Consider the following 18,069-nt stretch of genomic DNA (forward strand, 5'->3'; position numbering starts at 1 on the left):
TTATCATTATTTTTTTTGCTCATTACTTGCATAGTTGCATTTCATTATAAGGCTTTGTTCACTTCACCTTATTTTTACTGAAATGAAATTTTTTTTCTATTGAATTGAACTTATTTTTACTAAACTTTTTTTTTATTTAAGCTGAACTAAGGCCCCTTTCACTTCACCTTAGTTTTGCTGAAATGAAATTATTTTTACTGAACTGAACTTATTTTTGCTAAACTAAAATTATTTTTACTAAACTAAAATTAATTTTGCTGAACTTAAATTATTTTTATTGAACTAAAATTAGTTTTACGGATTATCTGTGATATTTTTTTTACTAAAATGAAGGTATTGATGATTTTTACTGAACTAAAGTTACTGATTTTTACTAAACTAAACTTATTTTTACTGAACTTAACTTATTTTTATTAAGCTGGAATTATTTTTACGGAATTGTAATTATTTTTGTTGAGCTGAAATTATCTTTGCTGCTAAACTGAAATTATTTTTGCTGAACTGAAAATATTTATACTAAATATTTTTTTTTTGTAAGGTGAAGTAAACAGAGCCTAAATAAGTCTAACTCACGGGACACTGTGACATGGTCAAATGGTTACAAAGGGGTTCTTCAATGCATTATTATTTCCATAGGATTTCCATATCCAAAAGATTAGTACGGAATACAATGCAATATGTAAGTAAGAAATTAGTAAAATATTAAGAAATTAGTAGTATCCAATGTAGGATTTGCATTGCCACCATGTAATGGGACAATTGATCATGACAGCCAACACGACAAATCATGAACAATGTTTTAGAGTAATTAATTAATTAAGCATAATATAATCCTAATAATTCAACAATTATTTGTATTACTATTTCCTACTAACTTCAATTCGTCGGTGTGCAAGTGTGTCGGTGAATTCTCTCTTTATATCTTAGATTTTCTTTAACATACATTTTGATTTCCCTTTAAAAGAGTTGACCAAGAATTTGGGAGAATTATGAGAGAATTGATTCGGTGCGTGATTTCTGTCTCTGCCGTAGCAAGCAATAGGACAAGTCTATATGCGTTTTCTGATTGAGAATATGTGCAATTTTCATTTGTTTCTACTATAATAACTAAGACTATATTCCATTAACCAAAATATAATAAGTTGCTTTAACCAAAATTAGTTCAAGTATGGCACAAAATATGAATATAATTGCATGTGATTGAATTTGGTTTTTTATAAGAAACTACAACAACATTAAATGTATCTTGCAAACATCTAACATTAGTAATACAATATTAAAGATATTTGACAATAAACAAACAACATGATCAGGACTAAATTACTAGGTCTAACCTTACTTCAACCTCTTTTCAAATCACTTATCTTGACATTGGTGTTTAGTGCATTTTCATTCAATGTAACCTTTTATTTACAAATACAACTAGCTATCATGATTACAAAGACAACTTTAAGTATTGTCGTACCACTAATTTTACCTCATTTTTTAGGTTTGGGCATTTTATTTCCTACCATTAAACATGTATCTGACTTGAGTAACTTTCAATTATAACTACCTCCGCTACATATTTGCAACGATTAAACATTTTCCCTCTCTACTTTATGTCAAATCGTTGCAAATAATGTATAACGGAGGCAGTATTAAGATTTTGGTACGAAGTTATCAATATATAATACGAGTATATTTTTAGACAACTAATTTAACTTTCATGCGAATGAAGCTTTGTCCTTATGAACTTAGGCAATATCCTCACCCAAAAATTAGGGGTTCATTTGGCATTGTTGTGGTTTTCTGTTTTTTGGTTTTTTGTTGTATAAAACTATATAATATATGCTACATAATAAATCAAAAACTATTTAAACTTATTAAAATCATAAAAATTTTGAAAACTAAAAACAAAAAAGTTGAAACACCTTTTTCTTGTTTCATGTTTTTGGTTTTTTGTTTTCAAAAAACAGAAAACTATAATCCAAAAATGATGCCAAACAAGCCTTGACATAATAGTTTTCGACTGTTAGTAAAAGGGCCATTTCTTGTTGTGTAAGGGCCTGTTCTCATTGACTGAACTCAGTTGAACTGAACTGAACTAAGCTGAACTGAATTGAGCTAAACTGAACTGAACTGAAATAAATATTTTATAAGAGAAGGAAATTAGGAGCTGAACTGAACTGAACTTCAATGTAAGAGAACAGGCCCTAAGGCCTGTTCATATTTACGTATTTTCAGTTCAGTTCAGTTCAGTTCAGCTCCAATCAGTTCAGTTCAGTTCAGCTCAGTTGTTAATTTTTTTGTTTTAGATGTTTTAACATATTACAACACTAGTAGAAAATACATAATGGCAAGCGGTTCAAATCCCCTAATGGCAAGCGGTTCTGAACCGCATGCCTTTAGGGGGCTTGCCAATTGGTCTTTAAAATGGCAAGCGGTTTAGAACCGCTTGCCAATTGTAAAGAAAGGGCAGCGATTTTGGCGCCAAACCGCTGCCCATTAGGGGTATTAAAAATAAAAAAAAAATAATAATTCGGTTTTTTTCAATTAAATTGATACATAATCAATCCAAATGTAAAAACATTAATATTTTTATTAATTAATTGTTATAATATTATTTAATTTACACCACCAGCCACCACCCACAACAACAGCCACCAAACACCACCAGCCACCACCCACAACAACAACAGCCACCAACCACCACCCCACACCACCAACAACAAAAAAAAATATACGACCAGCCACCAAACACCACCAGCCACCACCCACAACAACAGCCACCACAACACTAGTAGAAAATACGACCAGACCCCCACCTAAACCCAAACCCAAACCACAACCACAACCCCTACCCACCACGACCCTAACCCAAACCACAACCCCCACCCACCACGACCCTAACCCAAACCACAACAGCCACCACGACCCTAACCCAAACCACAACCCCCGCCCACCACGACCACACCCCCACCCAAACAACGACTAGAAAACGCCGATTTGGACAAAAAAAATTCGACCCACCTTAAAAAACATACCATCTAACCACAACGACCAGAAAAGGCCGATTTGGGCTTGAAATTATGGTTTTAAAGGTCAAATTTGACCATAAAAAATCTAGATCTAGGGTTTTCATGGTCGAATTTGACCTATAAAACTTGAACACCCACACATGCACAAATTTGCTCGATCTTGTTCGAAATTTGCTCGATCTTGTTCGAAATTTGCTCGATTTTACTTGGGGTTTTGTTCGATTTTGCTCGAAATTACCTGGTTTTGGTTCGAATTTAAGGAGATGAGAAAGAACAAAGAGAAAGTGAAAGAGAAGAAAGGGGCCAATTAAGGAAGAGAAGAGGAGAGAGAGGAAAAACGGGAGTAAAAATGAAGGAGGAGAGAGATGGAACTCGGCGGAAATGAAAGAGGAGAGAGAGAGCTGAGTAAAGAAAGAGGAGAGAGAGAAATAAAAGAAGGGGAAGGTGAATTGCGCGCATTTAGGTTTTTTTTTTTTTAAATGGCAAGCGGTTTGGGGTTGAACCGCTTGCCAATATATCTAATGGCAAGCGGTTCAACCCCAAACCGCTTGTCATTATATATATTGGCAAGCGGTTCGCGCCAAAACCGCTTGCCATTTAAAATTACAAGATTTTAAAAAAAAAAAAAGGTTAATGGCAAGCGGATTTTAAAAACCGCTTGCCATTTGGGGCTTCCCATCACTTATTTTCTACTAGTGCAACAACGACAATAATAATAATAATAATAATAACAACAACAATAACAATAATAATATAATAATAATAATAATAATAATTATTATTATTATTATTATTTTAAATTATATTCGTCGTTCAAAATAGTCACATGTTTTTTTATAGTTGAACTCACTGACAAAATGAGAGTACTACACAACAGTTACTAGCTTTCATAATCGGTTAGTTCTTCGTCTTCGTCTTCTTCTTTTTCATTAAGTTGCTCCATTACCTCGGTATTCCTCTGAATTGACTCCCATATCTGATCAGTTATTTGGTTTCGTACAATATCCATAGCTGCTTTTCTGTTATCATCGTACATAGTATGATCTTCTGTTAGTCCCATGACTTCAACTTGGTGCGTGAATGGAATCCCTAGTTCATGTAAACGAACAAAATTGTGTAGAGTACAACAAGCAACGATTGACTACAGTAAAATATTGAAGATTACTTTTTATTTATATATATATATTTAAAATATAATACACAAAAATTTAATAATTTAAAATATAATAATTTAAAGTAAAATTTTTAAATTACCACCCAAAAATGTAACCATTTTTTAACTAACCACCCATTAAATTTTTTATTTTAAATTACCACCCCTTAAATTAAATAAATGCTTAGATTACCACCCATTTCCATAATCCGGTGGATTTTTCGTTTGTCGGCCTCACCTAACACTTATTTGACCCTTTTGACTGATTTTTTCCCCAATTTTTCTCTTTAAAAAAGCGCTCCTAACTTCAATTCACATTTTTTCTCTTTGAAATTTGGTTGAATTTGGTGATGGAAATGTGAATTAAAGTATAGAGAGCGTTTTTAAAGAAAAAAATCGGGGAAAAAATAAGTCAAAAGGGTTTAAATAAGTGTTAGGTGGGGTCTACAGACGAAAAATCTACCGGATTTTTTAAATGAGTGGTAATCTGAGCATTTATTTAATTTAAGGGGTGGTAATTTAAAATAAAAAATTAAACGGGTGGTTAGTTCGAAAATGGTTACATTTTTGGGTGGTAATTTAAAAATTAACCTAATTTAAAATACAGAGTTATTTATAAAATAATTTTATATTTTTCACAATCCACTATATATATTATTATTAATTTTCAAAACATTTTCATATATTTTTATGCATTTTAATTTTTCAATTCAGTTCTGTTTAGTTCAGCTCCAATCAGTTCAGTTCAGTTCAGTACAGGCCCTAAGTCAACCTTTTGGTCGAAATTCAAGTATTCAACCATGATCATCTCTAGTGTAATGTGGTTAACATTTCTTGTACATCCAAATTTTTTTTTTAGTCGCAACTCCAATTCAAACCTATTTATTCATTAATTGAAAACGTACTAGGTTCCTTCATTAATACCATGGAAATCGGGGCATGCATCTATAATCATTTATGATATATACTTGTACTAGTTGAACACAAGCACATAATTAAAGTCTAAAATCATTATTAAATATAAGTGTATAACCTAAAGTTGTCAAATTACTTAATTTGGCGTTAACCACCCAGTTGCCTATTAAATATGTGATGACAATCTACAGTTGCCACCAGCTCACCAAGGTTGGTGATTGAAGAAATTAAAACGACGTTGTAGTTGTTGTCAAACATTATGGACCCTCTATATAATCTTATACACCTTACAATAATCTTCTCTTGTTCATTATTACACATAAAACAAAAGGATATTTTAAACATGTCCTTATCGATCTTACTTGAGTATAAGTAATAAGTGATGCATAAAACATTTCAGTTTGTTGCTAAAACATAAATAAATAGTAAAATTATGCATACAAGGTTTCGTGGAAACTCTAAGTTTAACATAATTGTATATAAATTTTCACTAATTACTTGCAATAATTCACTTTAAAAGGATAACATTAAAAATTGCATGCTTTTACGTAAATAACATGAAATAAACCGCCTGTCTTGTGTGTGGTTGGTCACGCTGTGTAACTATTTATAAAAAAACAAAATAATACCTATAACATTGACCGAGTAAGTGAGTAACTCCTATAATATTGACCAAGTAACCCCTATTACACTAACGAAATAGCTTCAATAATGACTGGTCACACTAACGAAATAGCTTCAATAAAGACTTTGTTTAAAACTAAAAATAGTATTAAAGAAAGGAAATTATGTAACACCAAAATGATGTGAGGAACAAATGTAATTGCAAGAGTTTTTTTTTTTTTTTTTTCGACAATAGCAAAGGAAAACAAAAAGAACTACAAATAGTTAGACAGGGTAATCGCAAGAGTTAGGATAAAGAGAATAGTAAGAACTCGTTATTAAAAACAATAATGCAGCAAATATTATGATAATTAGTTTATTACTTCCTCAGTTTCTATTTAATTGACTTTAAGCACACATATTAAGGAGATGAGAGAGTGTGAGAGAGAATGATAAAACAAGTGGGGTACACTTAAAAAGCGAGGTATAAAATTTATTCAAAAAGAAAACGTGTCAACTAAAAAAAATTCATAAAGAGGAATACGTGTCAACTAATAAAAAAAACGGAAGTAGAATGTAGAGAAATTAAGGTAGGAGTATTATTAGATTTTCAAGTGTATTAACGGAGCCTTAATTTGAGACGGTTTATATATAGCAAAGCATGAGGTGAGGTGATCTGAGGTGACAACTTGGATAATTGGGTTCATAGATTGTGCATCAATGCATGGTTGGTCGGCCGGATCATTCTAAAGTGAATAACATTTGCTAATGAATTATTGTGTTTGATGAGACACTTTAGTATGACTTGGAGCTTCGGTTCATAGATTTTGCATGGTTGATCCTTTGTTCATATGGTGTAAATCTATAGTAATACGAAGAAATATAAATTAGTTATTGGTATGGTAGATGCCACAAATCATTATTACATTTAATTTTGGTAGAGGGTTCGTATAATCATATAGGATCGGGATGATGCAAACAATAGTGAAATTTGACTTAATTAGGCATGATGTGTACAAGTTATAAGCTTGACACGAGCACTTTAGTGTGCACACAAAGTTCTGGATCAAGCCTAAGCCGCCTTTTCTAAGAGATGCATGACAAGTCACGGCTCAAAAACATGGCCGCACATTAGGGTTGGTTGGGGCCTCAGATCATTAAAAATGTATAACTGATATATGTTGTAAAATTATTCATGTATATTAATAATGACTTAGTAGTTTCATGAGCTCTACCATCTTCACTTGCAAAGTTGCAAGAGGTCCTTGGTTCAATTCTCACTAAATTCTTTTTTTTACAAAATGTATTTTTTTTTCTTTTTTGCAAAATGTATTTAATGCCTATGCTTATTTAATGTTTACTATTTCCAAAACCAGTAATGCATTTCTTTTTTCTGCCATATGTAATAAATGACTAAACTCTATTTACAAAGTATTTCATTTTTAGAAAATCATGACAAAAGCACACTAATTACACTGATCTACGCGTGTTTTTGTCATGAATTCCTAATTTTATACTCCGTACAATTTTCAAGATGGTTTTTAATGCTTATATATAGCCCTTTAGGGTTATGTATATCATTACCCTTTTTATAATTATAAACTTTAAATATTCCATATTTGTGAAGAACAACGATTTTGTTTTTTGTATTAAAAAATATATCGTGAGTAGAGAAAATTCATAAGCCAAAATATTCTATTTTTACACAGGGCCTCCAAAAAGGTTGGGACGGCCCTGCTCAAAAACTACTAAACAGTGACACATGGGCTTGGACTAAAGATGGGCATGGGTCATGCCGTGTAGGGCCATTCATCATGCCATCGTCCCTATTGCTTAAGAGAGTTGTGCTTAGAACAAGCCAAAAAATAGTCATGTAATACCAATCTTTCATAAAAGAGTTCATACACAACATGCCGTACATTCTATGCACAGTGAGCCACTTAACAATTTATATATTTTATTTTGGTAAATTAGTAAAAGAATAAGAAGTAAAAAATGCAGGCCAACCCATCATGCTCGTGCCAAATTTTTTAAAATAAAATGTATGCATTGTCTATGGCCCACCAACATATCTTTCATACTGTAACAAACTTGTAATGTGGCTCATTTCCATGGTTCCACCCTTAACTTGAGCCAATGTTGGCATGTCCAAGCCTAACATACGACTCTTGAACCGAACCTAAATATTCCCAAAAACATAAACTCACCACAACATCACCTCAACACAATCCACAACCATCTTTAATTACGGCCCCAAAAAGACACCTAAGAAGGGGTGACAAAAGGGAGAATAGACAATAATATATTCCCACACCGACACCCATTTCCCGGCCACACCTCGATGAATATCCAATTGTAACCTCCTTGGCCCCCACTAATTCTCTCTCTTAAAAATTCAGTTACACTTTTTAATAATAATCCCACAACTTCCATTTTTACTGCCACACTTCATTCTTCTTCTTTAGTAACTTTCTTTCAAACCCAGAAGTTTCATGGAAAACGTGCTCTCTTTCTTTCTTCTTTCTCACTCAAATCGAGGTACTTAAAACCATAAATGCTGCTAATCCCAATTATTTCTCTTTCCTGTTTTTAGAAAGTGACCCCCTTAAATTAAATTTATACTGTAATTTTCTTCATCCTTTTATTTCTATCATTGTTGTATTGTCGCTTTTTCTATCTGTTCTTGATTTGACTACTCTTCAACCTGCTTCTATTTTACTGGGTTCTTGTATAATTCTTGAATTTTACGTTTTCTTCATTACTTTTTGCTTAATTATATGTCTTAATCTGATACCTTTCACTTTCATTTCTTGTTGTTGGGTGTGTTTTTTTTGGTATAAATTTGTGTTTTTTTAGGTGAAACAAATTTTTTTTGGCAATTTGGGTTGATCTTCTTTGGTTTTCTCACTTCTCATTTTGAATTCTGGTAAATTGTTCATTCATTTATTTATTTTTTATTGTATGATTGTAATATGTTTGATTCAATGTTTTTATGCTTGGATCATGTATTCATGTGTGTGTGTTTGGCTTTCGAGTTTACACTACCGGATTACTCGTAATAAGTTTAGTCAAAATAAGTTGAATAGAACAAAGTTCAAATGGTATCGTATACTCAAAAATCATACATGATCTTAACAAATTGCAATGCATTTAATGAATTGTTCATCGGTTTAGTTACTACGTTACTAGATTAAGCAATTCTACATTTGAGTATGAAAACATTAAATTTTTGGTTGTTGAAGTGTTAATTCAAACTGGTTAGTGTAGTTTCATAGTCGTCGGTTGTTGTTGTCGTCATTTCTTTTTTTTTTTTTTTGGTTCAAATGGCAATTAAAATATCACTCTGCATCTAGAGACCAATCGCTTTCCAGATTTGATGAAGTTTCCTTTTTTACTTTTGATTATGATTTTTTTATTAAAAACAAAATCATGTTCTTCATACTACAATCTTTTTTCTTTTTTTTTTTTTATTTAAATTAAAAAATTAGGATTTAATTATTATGAGAATTTTTATGGTACTTTTGCTTTTTCTTTGTTTTGATCTTTTTTGGGCAAAATAATTGTTTAGAAGTTATTACTTAGCAAATGCATCACAAATTCGAGGTGCGAGGGAGGTTTAGTCCAATGGTGCTAATCTTTGCTTACATATCATCATTCATAAGTACGTTATTTGAAAAGTACAGTAGTTGATCGAGTAGTCCCTTTTTCGAGTCATGATGTCGAAACTTGATAGTTACTTTTATTGCAATCTTGCTATGCACTTTGTAGGAAGTGAATCAAGGGGCTTGAATCACATGTAGTTTGTACTTTGTAAATCTTATGTCTTGTTTTGAATGTGGTAAAAGTTTGATATTGTTTTGAAGAATACATTCCCTTTTGTGGGGGACTAGAAGAAGTTGTTCCATAAGACCACATATGTTTGTCCTTTTCTATTTTTCATCTTCTGTGGTTGGATTCATTTGGTTTACCTCCACCTTTATCAAATTTCTTTTTTGACAACTTAGCGTTCCGAAGTTTGTTGAGTGTATTCTCTTTGCTATTTTTAGAAATCGGTCGTGTATAATGCTCATTTTGAACATGCACAGCTTCACAGCTCTCACATTGTGTTATGAAATTTCTGACTTACATGTATGTTGTTTTTTTTTTCTTCTATGTGATTCCTTTGTCTTGATGATATTATGTCCTATCATCGCGTCTATTAATTGATAGTATGTGAATATTTAGTTGGTGCATTTTATGCCTTTTATTCAACCTTCTGAGTTTGTTGGCTGATCATAAGTTATACCTCTTTTGCAGATTAAATATAGACCTGACTTGTGCTGGAAGACTTGCCTGATAATCTACATTAAAGGTGCAAAACCTTCTTTTGTGTCTGGAATTACTCTTCTGTTTCCAAGGAACTTATAAGTCATATTTTGATTGCACAATATTTCTGTATATACTACTGAACGAGTGAGGTAAGGTGATACAATATGAGGGAGGCAGAGAAGAAAAAGGTTCAAAAAAACGTTCAAACTAAACCATCTGTGAGAACACCTAGAAGAGAGAGTAAACCGGTTCAAGAGAATGTCCGTAAACCATCAAATGCAAAAGAATCTCAATCTAAGGCTTCACGTGCCAAGCCAGCGTCTAATAGTGCTTTAAGTGATACAAATGTGGGTGCAGAGGCCCCTGAAGTTTATGAAAACGTGGTTATACATTATGTGGATGATGCATACAGGTCAGGGGATGCAGGTCAAGGTCCTAAAGAGCAGGATACCATGACTGGAGACAAGGATGACGATCTAGAGGATTGTTCTAGTGAGTTGGGTAAGAAGGGAGATGATTCTGATTATGAATCTTTAAAAGGCTCAACATCTTCTCAGGATGATATCCAGGCTGCTGATGATGTGAAAATAGGAGCTACAAATGTTTCCAAGAAAATTGCGAACAAGGGTGTATCAAAGGCAAGGGTTACTCATGAAAAGAGTAACTCAGGTATAAAACAAGCTCGTTCCTCACCAAGAGAGACCATGAAATCCGGTGGCTCTAAAGTAGCTCCAAAAGATTCATCATCTGAATGTTCTGAAGGAACTGAGGATAAGCCTATTGAGGAAACAAACCAAGAAATATTTGATGAGGCCTCAAGTGACATAAAAAGTATAAGAAGTGATGATGATACTGTTGGGCCTGAAGGTAATGCATACTCAGAGCAGCAAAGAGCTGCCTTGAAACAGAAAGCTGATGTCATGGAAAATAGGATTGAGAAATTAGAGGATGAGCTTAGAGTGGTTGCTGCTCTTGAAGTATCGCTCTATTCTGTGATACCAGAGCATGGGAGCTCCGCTCACAAAGTACATACACCTGCTCGACGTCTTTCTAGGCTTTATATACATGCATGCAAACATTGGACTAGAAGTAAGAGAGCAACTATTGCTAAAAATACTGTTTCAGGGCTTATTTTGGTTAGCAGAACTTGCGGAAATGATGTTGCAAGGTGAGTGCTGAAATGTGGATTCTCTGCGTAATTGAGGATATTTTGTTTGTCATTTATATATTGTGTTAACTTGTATTCTGATGAAAATTTTCATTTATGATGCTCAAGGTTAACCTTTTGGCTCTCAAATACTGTTGTTCTGAGAGAAATTATCTCACAAGTATTTGGCATCTCTAGCCAAACAAGCCCAGCAAGGTTTGGTGCATCAAATGGTAGTAGAAAAAGTAGCGAGGGAAATGCTTTCTCTTTGAAATTGAAAGGACATTCTAATGGGAATCAAGTAAATATGACTACCCAGCTGTTTGAAGATTGGGAAGAGACTAGTACATTCACTTCTGCTTTAGAAAAAATAGAGTCGTGGATCTTCTCTAGGGTTGTCGAGTCAGTGTGGTGGCAGGTAGTTAAACTATTGGCTTAGCTTTTTAAAGTTCTGGATTCACGAGTATATTTCGCGTGTGCAATTAGTTTCAGAATTATATTTTCTTTTCTAGCTTATGGGACAGTTTGCAGTAATTTAATGTTTTCCCGAATTTCATTTTCTTTTTTCCTTTAGGCACTAACGCCAAATATGCAAACGCCTGTTGAGGACCTGATCAGCCAAAAGAAAATAGGAAAATTGTTAGGTCCCTCCTTGGGAGATCAGCAGCAAGGAACTTTCTCCATTGAACTGTGGAGAAATGCATTCCAGGGTGCTTTCGAGAGGCTTTGTCCTGTTCGTGCTGCAGGGCATGAATGTGGTTGTCTGCCAGTATTGGCAAGGATGGTATGTGATTAATGCAGCATCTTTTTTGCTTGTTGCTTTGTTTCTTCTCTTTTAGTGCATCTCATGAGATATATTCTTGTGTTCTTATATTTAAACGTTTTTGTTTACTAAGCAAGATTTTGTTCTTGAATTCTTGAATAGGTGATGGAACAATGTGTTGGAAGGTTAGATGTGGCTATGTTCAATGCCATATTAAGGGAATCTGCACATCAGATTCCCACTGATCCAGTTTCAGATCCTATAGTAGACTCAAGAGTTCTACCAATTCCAGCTGGAGATTTCAGCTTTGGCGCTGGTGCACAACTAAAGAATACTGTATGCTTCACATTTAACTCTTATTTTTACTTCTGCCAGTTGGAAAAAGTCATGTTTCGGGATTGATTTCTGTGCTCACAATTTTATTTTATTTTATTTTTTTTGTATTTTTTTTAACAATGTGTAATTGTGTATGATAATGATTAATACTTGAATATTATCTCTAAGCACCAAAATTTATTTTCTTTCAATGAAACTTATCTATTTAAAAAAAAGGACTAATGTGTCTTTTTATAATATTTCTCAAGTTTGACCTAAAATTCTAACAGTATACTTATTTCCAAAAGTGAGCATTAATTCGTATTTGATTTCGTACAATGGCTTAGAGATGATAGCATTAGTTTCTGTTATTTTTCTGAACAAGTAAATTAATTCAATACAACTTACTAGAATGTCAATTGTTCATCCTAGAAAGATTTTGCACCTACTTAGGCTCTAATCTGATTAGATTATTTTCATTTCAGTTTAGTTTAGTTCAGCTCTAATAAGTTCAGTCAGCTTCTAATTTCTTTCTCTCATAAATTATTCATTTCAGTTAAGCTCAGTTCATTCAATGAGAACAGACCCTTAGTATTATTTTTGAGAAAATTCTCTAGTTGTGGTAAATATTTGGCAAATTTATTATTTTTTCAGGTTGGCAATTGGTCTATGTGGTTTTCTAATCAGCTTGGCATGGAGACGGACTCTGTCCCAGACGATGATGCTGAAACCTACAATGATGATCCCCAAACTACACAAACTAAGTGTTTTTTCCTCCTTAATGAATTGAGTGATCTCTTGATGCTTCCGAAAGATATGCTTATGGACCGTTCAATTAGGAATGAGGTACAATTTCAGTACACTTATGAGTTATGACATACTACATGACATTCATACCACCTAGTATTATTTGTTCATCAAATCTGATTTATCTTACTTCTGCAGGTATGCCCTTCAGTTAATCTGGATGTTATTAAACGGATATTGTGCTACTTCACTCCAGATGAGTTTTGTCCAGATCCAGTTCCTGGAGAAGTCTTGGAGGCACTGAACGCTGAGGTAAAATTCCTTCCGTTTCTTTTTAGTAGACAACATTGGATGATCCGAGATATCTTAAACAATAGAGTCAGAATACAACTACTATTTACTACCATAATAATTGTATTCTTAAATGCTGGGAAAGCTAAGCCTCTTCATTAAAAATGGATGGATTGCTGTTTGAAGATTTTGTATTGAAAAACAACTTAGTATCTAAATCACCTATTACAATTTGTCTGTGCAGAGTTTCGTTGAGCGGAAAATAGCTGGAGATGCTTTTGGAAGCTTCCCATATGCAGCTCCTGTTGTTTCATATTTCCCTCCATCATCGGGTGAAGTCTCAGAGAAAGTAGCTGAGGCAGGAGGGAAACCTCAAATTGAAAGGAATGCATCTATGGTACAGAAGAAAGGTTATATGAGTGATGAAGAATTAGACGATCTAGATTCCCCACTAACATCCTTCATCGAGCAATCATCACCTCGTACAATGCAAAATGGGAATGCAGGTCTGAAATCTATGGAGCCAACAGGCTGCGGAGGGAACTCAAGGTATGAGCTTCTCCGCGAAGTTTGGTCTTTGTAGATTCCGTTGGTGCTTTATGTCCACCCCTCCTTTTTTCTTTTCATTTTTAGTTATATACGTAATGTAATGTAATGATCTGAAATGATAGAAGCTAAAAAGTTCTGAATCTGCAACATATAATGTATGTTACACTGTAAGTTTAGAAGCATTCTAGCTTTACTTTCTTGTAAAGAAAATAAATTTACCTGGGAAATTCAGTAAAGAGAAGTTGTTATATCGGAATCAATTAGTTTTTCATAGCTTGTCTCGGTATTTTGATCATTATTAGGAGCTGCAACGCAGATTTTGTTTCTGAACACAATTGTGTCTCGTCTATTGAGAGAATATCAATAGACGAGGCACAATATCTATTGACAAAGTAAATATCAGTTGCTCAGCCCGACAAGTTAAAGGCTCCAGACTCTGTGACAGTGTTTTAGGAGGTGGATCTAAGCATGAATTTCTAAACCATTAGATCCACTTAACTGGAGGGGAGGAGCGAAATCATTATTTATTAGTTGAATGGAGGCAAAATTCATCTATAGTATTATTAAAACACAAAGGACAACATGTAAAGCTGTCAAAAACCGACCCGAACCGGTGAGTCCGAACCGTTTTGAAGTGTTCCGAAAAGGAACCGAACCGCTAAGAACCTATTATTTTAAAATCGTAAACCGACCCGACCTGATTTTTAAAAACCTGAAACTGAACCGATCCGAATGTTTGAGAACCGTTAATGAACCGTACCCGATATCAAGCCGAACTGATACAACCCGAAATCGAGAACAACCGAACCGAGTACTTTTGAACCCAATAGCAACCTGACCCATTGTAAACTGAAACCGTTTAAACCCAACAAAAACCTGATAAACCCAAATCGTTTACAACCTGTAATTGGTTAGGATTGAACCGTTTATAATCCGTTATAAGTTATGAACGAACCGTTTACAAACCGTAATCGGTTATAACCGAACCGTTTATAATCCGTAAGTCCGTAACCCGTTATGATCGTAGAATATTTTTTTTTCTCTTTTTTTGGTATATTTTATCAATAGTAAAACAAAAGGGTTTAATTTGAATTATAAAGTATTTATATTGTAAAGGTTTGGAATTTTGATGTCATTGAAACTCTTATGCTACAATATTATCGTCCTCTAACGAGTAATGACTTATGGAACACTATATTGTATTAAAAAAATCAAAAATCTAAATCAATGGCTAGCTCTAGATATGTTATTATTATTTGATCCTTAAAATCATTATACAAAAAGGGACATCTCCATATGATCTACTGAATAACTAATTAAAAAAAAGGATATAATAGATGATATACATTAACGAAACCCGTTTAAAACTGGCAAAACTAGTTGTCAAACCGACTAAGTTCAACTTGAACCGATTACAACCTGAACCGATTACAACCCGACCCGATTAGGACCCGATATGTGTTGATCCAAAACCCGCTTTAAACTGACAAACCCCATTTTTAAACCGACTGAATTTAACCCGAATCAATTATGACCCGAACCAATTATAACCCGACCCGATTAGAATCCGACCCAAAAAGAAACTGTAATAAAAATAAACCAAACCGAATCGACCCGAAATTATTTAAAACCGACCCATTACAAACCGAAAACCGATAAACCGAACCTAAAACTGAACCGAAAACCCGATTGACACCCCTAACAACATGCTATCGTTATGTGTCACTGCTTCCTCAATGTAATTTGGCGCCACATCATTGTTATATGTCACCTTATGTAGTTTTTACTCAAAACTATTCATATTTGTAACTCTCCTATTTAATTTTTCATTAAAATGTAACTTTTAAATAATTGCATATTAAACTACAGTTTAATTTGTAAGAAATCAATCACATATTAATGATATTTCCTTGGATGCTATTTTTCTATATTCAATACCAATTAAGCAATTATGCATAGTAATATTTACAAGTATACAATTGCATTCCTCTTTCTTATATGTTGTTTTTAATTTCTATTTTTAAAATTTATTTTAGACTTAAAGGTAATATTTTCAAAATATTATTTTAATCTAGGGGCCTGCTCTATTCAGCTTAATTTCATTTTAGTTTCAATCAATCAGCTCCTAATTTTCTTCTCTCATAAATAATTCATTTTAACTCTATTCAGTTCAGCTCCAATCAGCACAGTTCAGTAAATCAGAACATGCCCTTAATGTTATTTCAATACTGGGGCATCGCCTGAGCCACAAATTAGTTTATGTCTTAATGATAATAATTGTCAATTTTATGCGCTCAAACTCAATATTTATGTGGAATTTTTTATATAGAAATTCAAACTGATATACTTAACACATATACGTGCTAGATTAATACTGATTTGCTTGATTATTGTTGATAATTTCATATAATCCATTTCTTGAAATTTCACTACAAATTCAAAATTGTAGTATTTTTTTTATCTCATTTAATTTATACTATCATAAAGCATGAGAATAAAGGATAATAAACTATAACAAGCTAGCAATTTGTTTTTACAATTTTTAAACTGAATATCACTCCATAATCCATATTCCCCTATTTTTATTTTGTGAAAAATACAGTATTTTCTTTTTAAGATTTGGTCATTTGGGACTATCAATCAAATATATATATATAAAGGGGAGTTTTTTCACGAGTTTTTAGAGAGCCACGAAGGATTTAATTTTTTCAGCGCGCCACGTAGGATAATAAATATTAGTGGTAGCCAATCAAATAAGAGATTATTAATTTCTTTTAGAATTAAATAATTTAACTGACACGTAAGCAAATTGGCGAATGAGATTATCCAGTTTAAATTAATTAAATATAAAATATTATCTTTTAATATCAGGAATTTTATCTAAATATTTAACAATTTTTAGCACATAAATATATATGTAAAAAAATTATTTTAAAAAATTATTTTAAAAAATTCAAACAGACCGTGCATCGCACGGGTTTCATCTAGTTGAAGTGTAATACGGAGTACAATTTTTTTTTAAGGGCAAGTGGAATACAAATTATATGACGCAAATACCCTTTTTTTTAATGGACACATAAATTGTGCCGAAACTCAAAAGTACAAACAAATTTAATGAAATTCTAAATTAGATTGGTACTCTCCCAAAAAAACCCCAAATACGGAGTACAAGTTTTATGTTTAGGAAAGTTTCATCAATTAAAATTCAAAAATAAAATAATTTACAAAAATTGCAATTGCCGATTTAGGGCCTGTTCTCTTCACCTTAAAAAAATAATATTAAGTAAAAATCATTTCAGTTCAGTAAAAATAAGTTTAGTTCAGTAAAATTAATTTCAGTTCAGTAAAAATAAGTCCAGTTCAGTAAAATTCAGTTTTCTTAAAGAAGAATTATAATAGAAAATCAGTAAAAATAATTTCAGTTCAGTAAAAATAATTTAAGTTCAGTAAAAATAATTTCAATTCAGTAAAATTAAGTTCAGTTCAGTAAAAATAAGTTCAGTTCAGTAAAAATAATTTTAGTTCAGCCAAATTAAGGTGAATCAAACAGGGCCTTAGTGTAGCTTAATCCTCAAGCTAAGGAATCATGGTCCCATTATATTATAGTTTAGGTTAATTAGTTTATTCTAAAATTGTTGTTAACAAAAATTACAAAATTGAAGGCAAGTTTTATAGAGTGAAAATACTTTGATTGTGTAAATGGGGAAGGTACGAGTAAACAACGTTGTGATCGACTGTGAGCATCGTCAAGCAACAACACGAAAGCCTAAAAATTGTAAAGATATGGAGATTTTCGTACGATACGAAGAGTGGGAACGTATGGTTAAGTGTGATGAACAACAAGATGAAACAAAGTCTCCGTATGTCAAAACTACGGAAGAGTTACTAGGGAATTATAATCCCGTAGATTGTGAATCATGCAAAAGTTTTTTTATCGAATTATCTTACATCGATCATGTTTCACCCTAACCCTAATAAAGTGCTACAAGACATATACGACAAGGTTTCGAGTCTTGTACGTAGGCTTGGTACGTCGAAAAAAGTGTGCGGGACTTATGCCGTGTATGAAATTGTGAACAATATTGAGACATTGTAAGTCACGTAACAAAGAGCGGTTGATCACTTGGGTTGATTACCAACCTCAACCACGGCGCGCAATGGAGGTGGTTAAGGAAGCGGGTTTGCCTACGGAGGGTGAGGGTTTTACGTGTGCTATTTGTCTCGATGGGGTAAAAAATAAGGGGAAGAAGAGGAAGAG

At 33.0% G+C, this 18,069-nt stretch overlaps 1 protein-coding gene across 9 annotated transcripts; it reads left to right on the forward strand.

Annotated features, from left to right (window-relative positions):
* The first annotated feature begins 8,022 nt into the window (after positions 1 to 8,022).
* Positions 8,023 to 14,082, forward strand: LOC110691441. Of its 9 annotated transcripts, none has more exons than XM_021868378.1 (9): positions 8,400 to 8,419; positions 9,988 to 10,042; positions 10,412 to 11,167; positions 11,276 to 11,564; positions 11,721 to 11,930; positions 12,072 to 12,245; positions 12,879 to 13,070; positions 13,170 to 13,283; positions 13,507 to 14,082. In XM_021868378.1, exons 3-9 carry the CDS (start codon positions 10,452 to 10,454, stop codon positions 13,843 to 13,845), a joined length of 2,034 nt encoding a protein of 677 aa, XP_021724070.1. In that variant the 5' UTR covers positions 8,400 to 8,419; positions 9,988 to 10,042; positions 10,412 to 10,451; the 3' UTR covers positions 13,846 to 14,082. The 9 variants fall into 9 exon arrangements, with proteins under 9 accessions (XP_021724062.1, XP_021724064.1, XP_021724070.1 ...); XM_021868375.1 differs by lacking the exon at positions 8,400 to 8,419 and adding an exon at positions 8,456 to 8,617; XM_021868376.1 differs by lacking the exon at positions 8,400 to 8,419 and adding an exon at positions 9,193 to 9,352.
* Positions 14,083 to 18,069: the final 3,987 nt, after the last annotated feature.

The sequence above is a fragment of the Chenopodium quinoa genome, unplaced genomic scaffold (assembly GCF_001683475.1).
Source record: "Chenopodium quinoa cultivar QQ74 unplaced genomic scaffold, ASM168347v1, whole genome shotgun sequence".
Classification (NCBI taxonomy): Eukaryota; Viridiplantae; Streptophyta; class Magnoliopsida; order Caryophyllales; family Amaranthaceae; genus Chenopodium; species Chenopodium quinoa.

Excerpts from the sequence above, each read along its gene's own strand:
- LOC110691441 (XM_021868370.1), top strand. The coding sequence starts at position 10,164 with ATGAGGGAGGCAGAGAAGAAAAAGGTTCAAAAAAACGTTCAAACTAAA. Across the intron at positions 11,565-11,720 it reads TCGAGTCAGTGTGGTGGCAG|GCACTAACGCCAAATATGCA; the intron begins GTAGTTAAACTA and ends TTTTTCCTTTAG. Across the intron at positions 12,246-12,878 it reads GTGCACAACTAAAGAATACT|GTTGGCAATTGGTCTATGTG; the intron begins GTATGCTTCACA and ends TTATTTTTTCAG.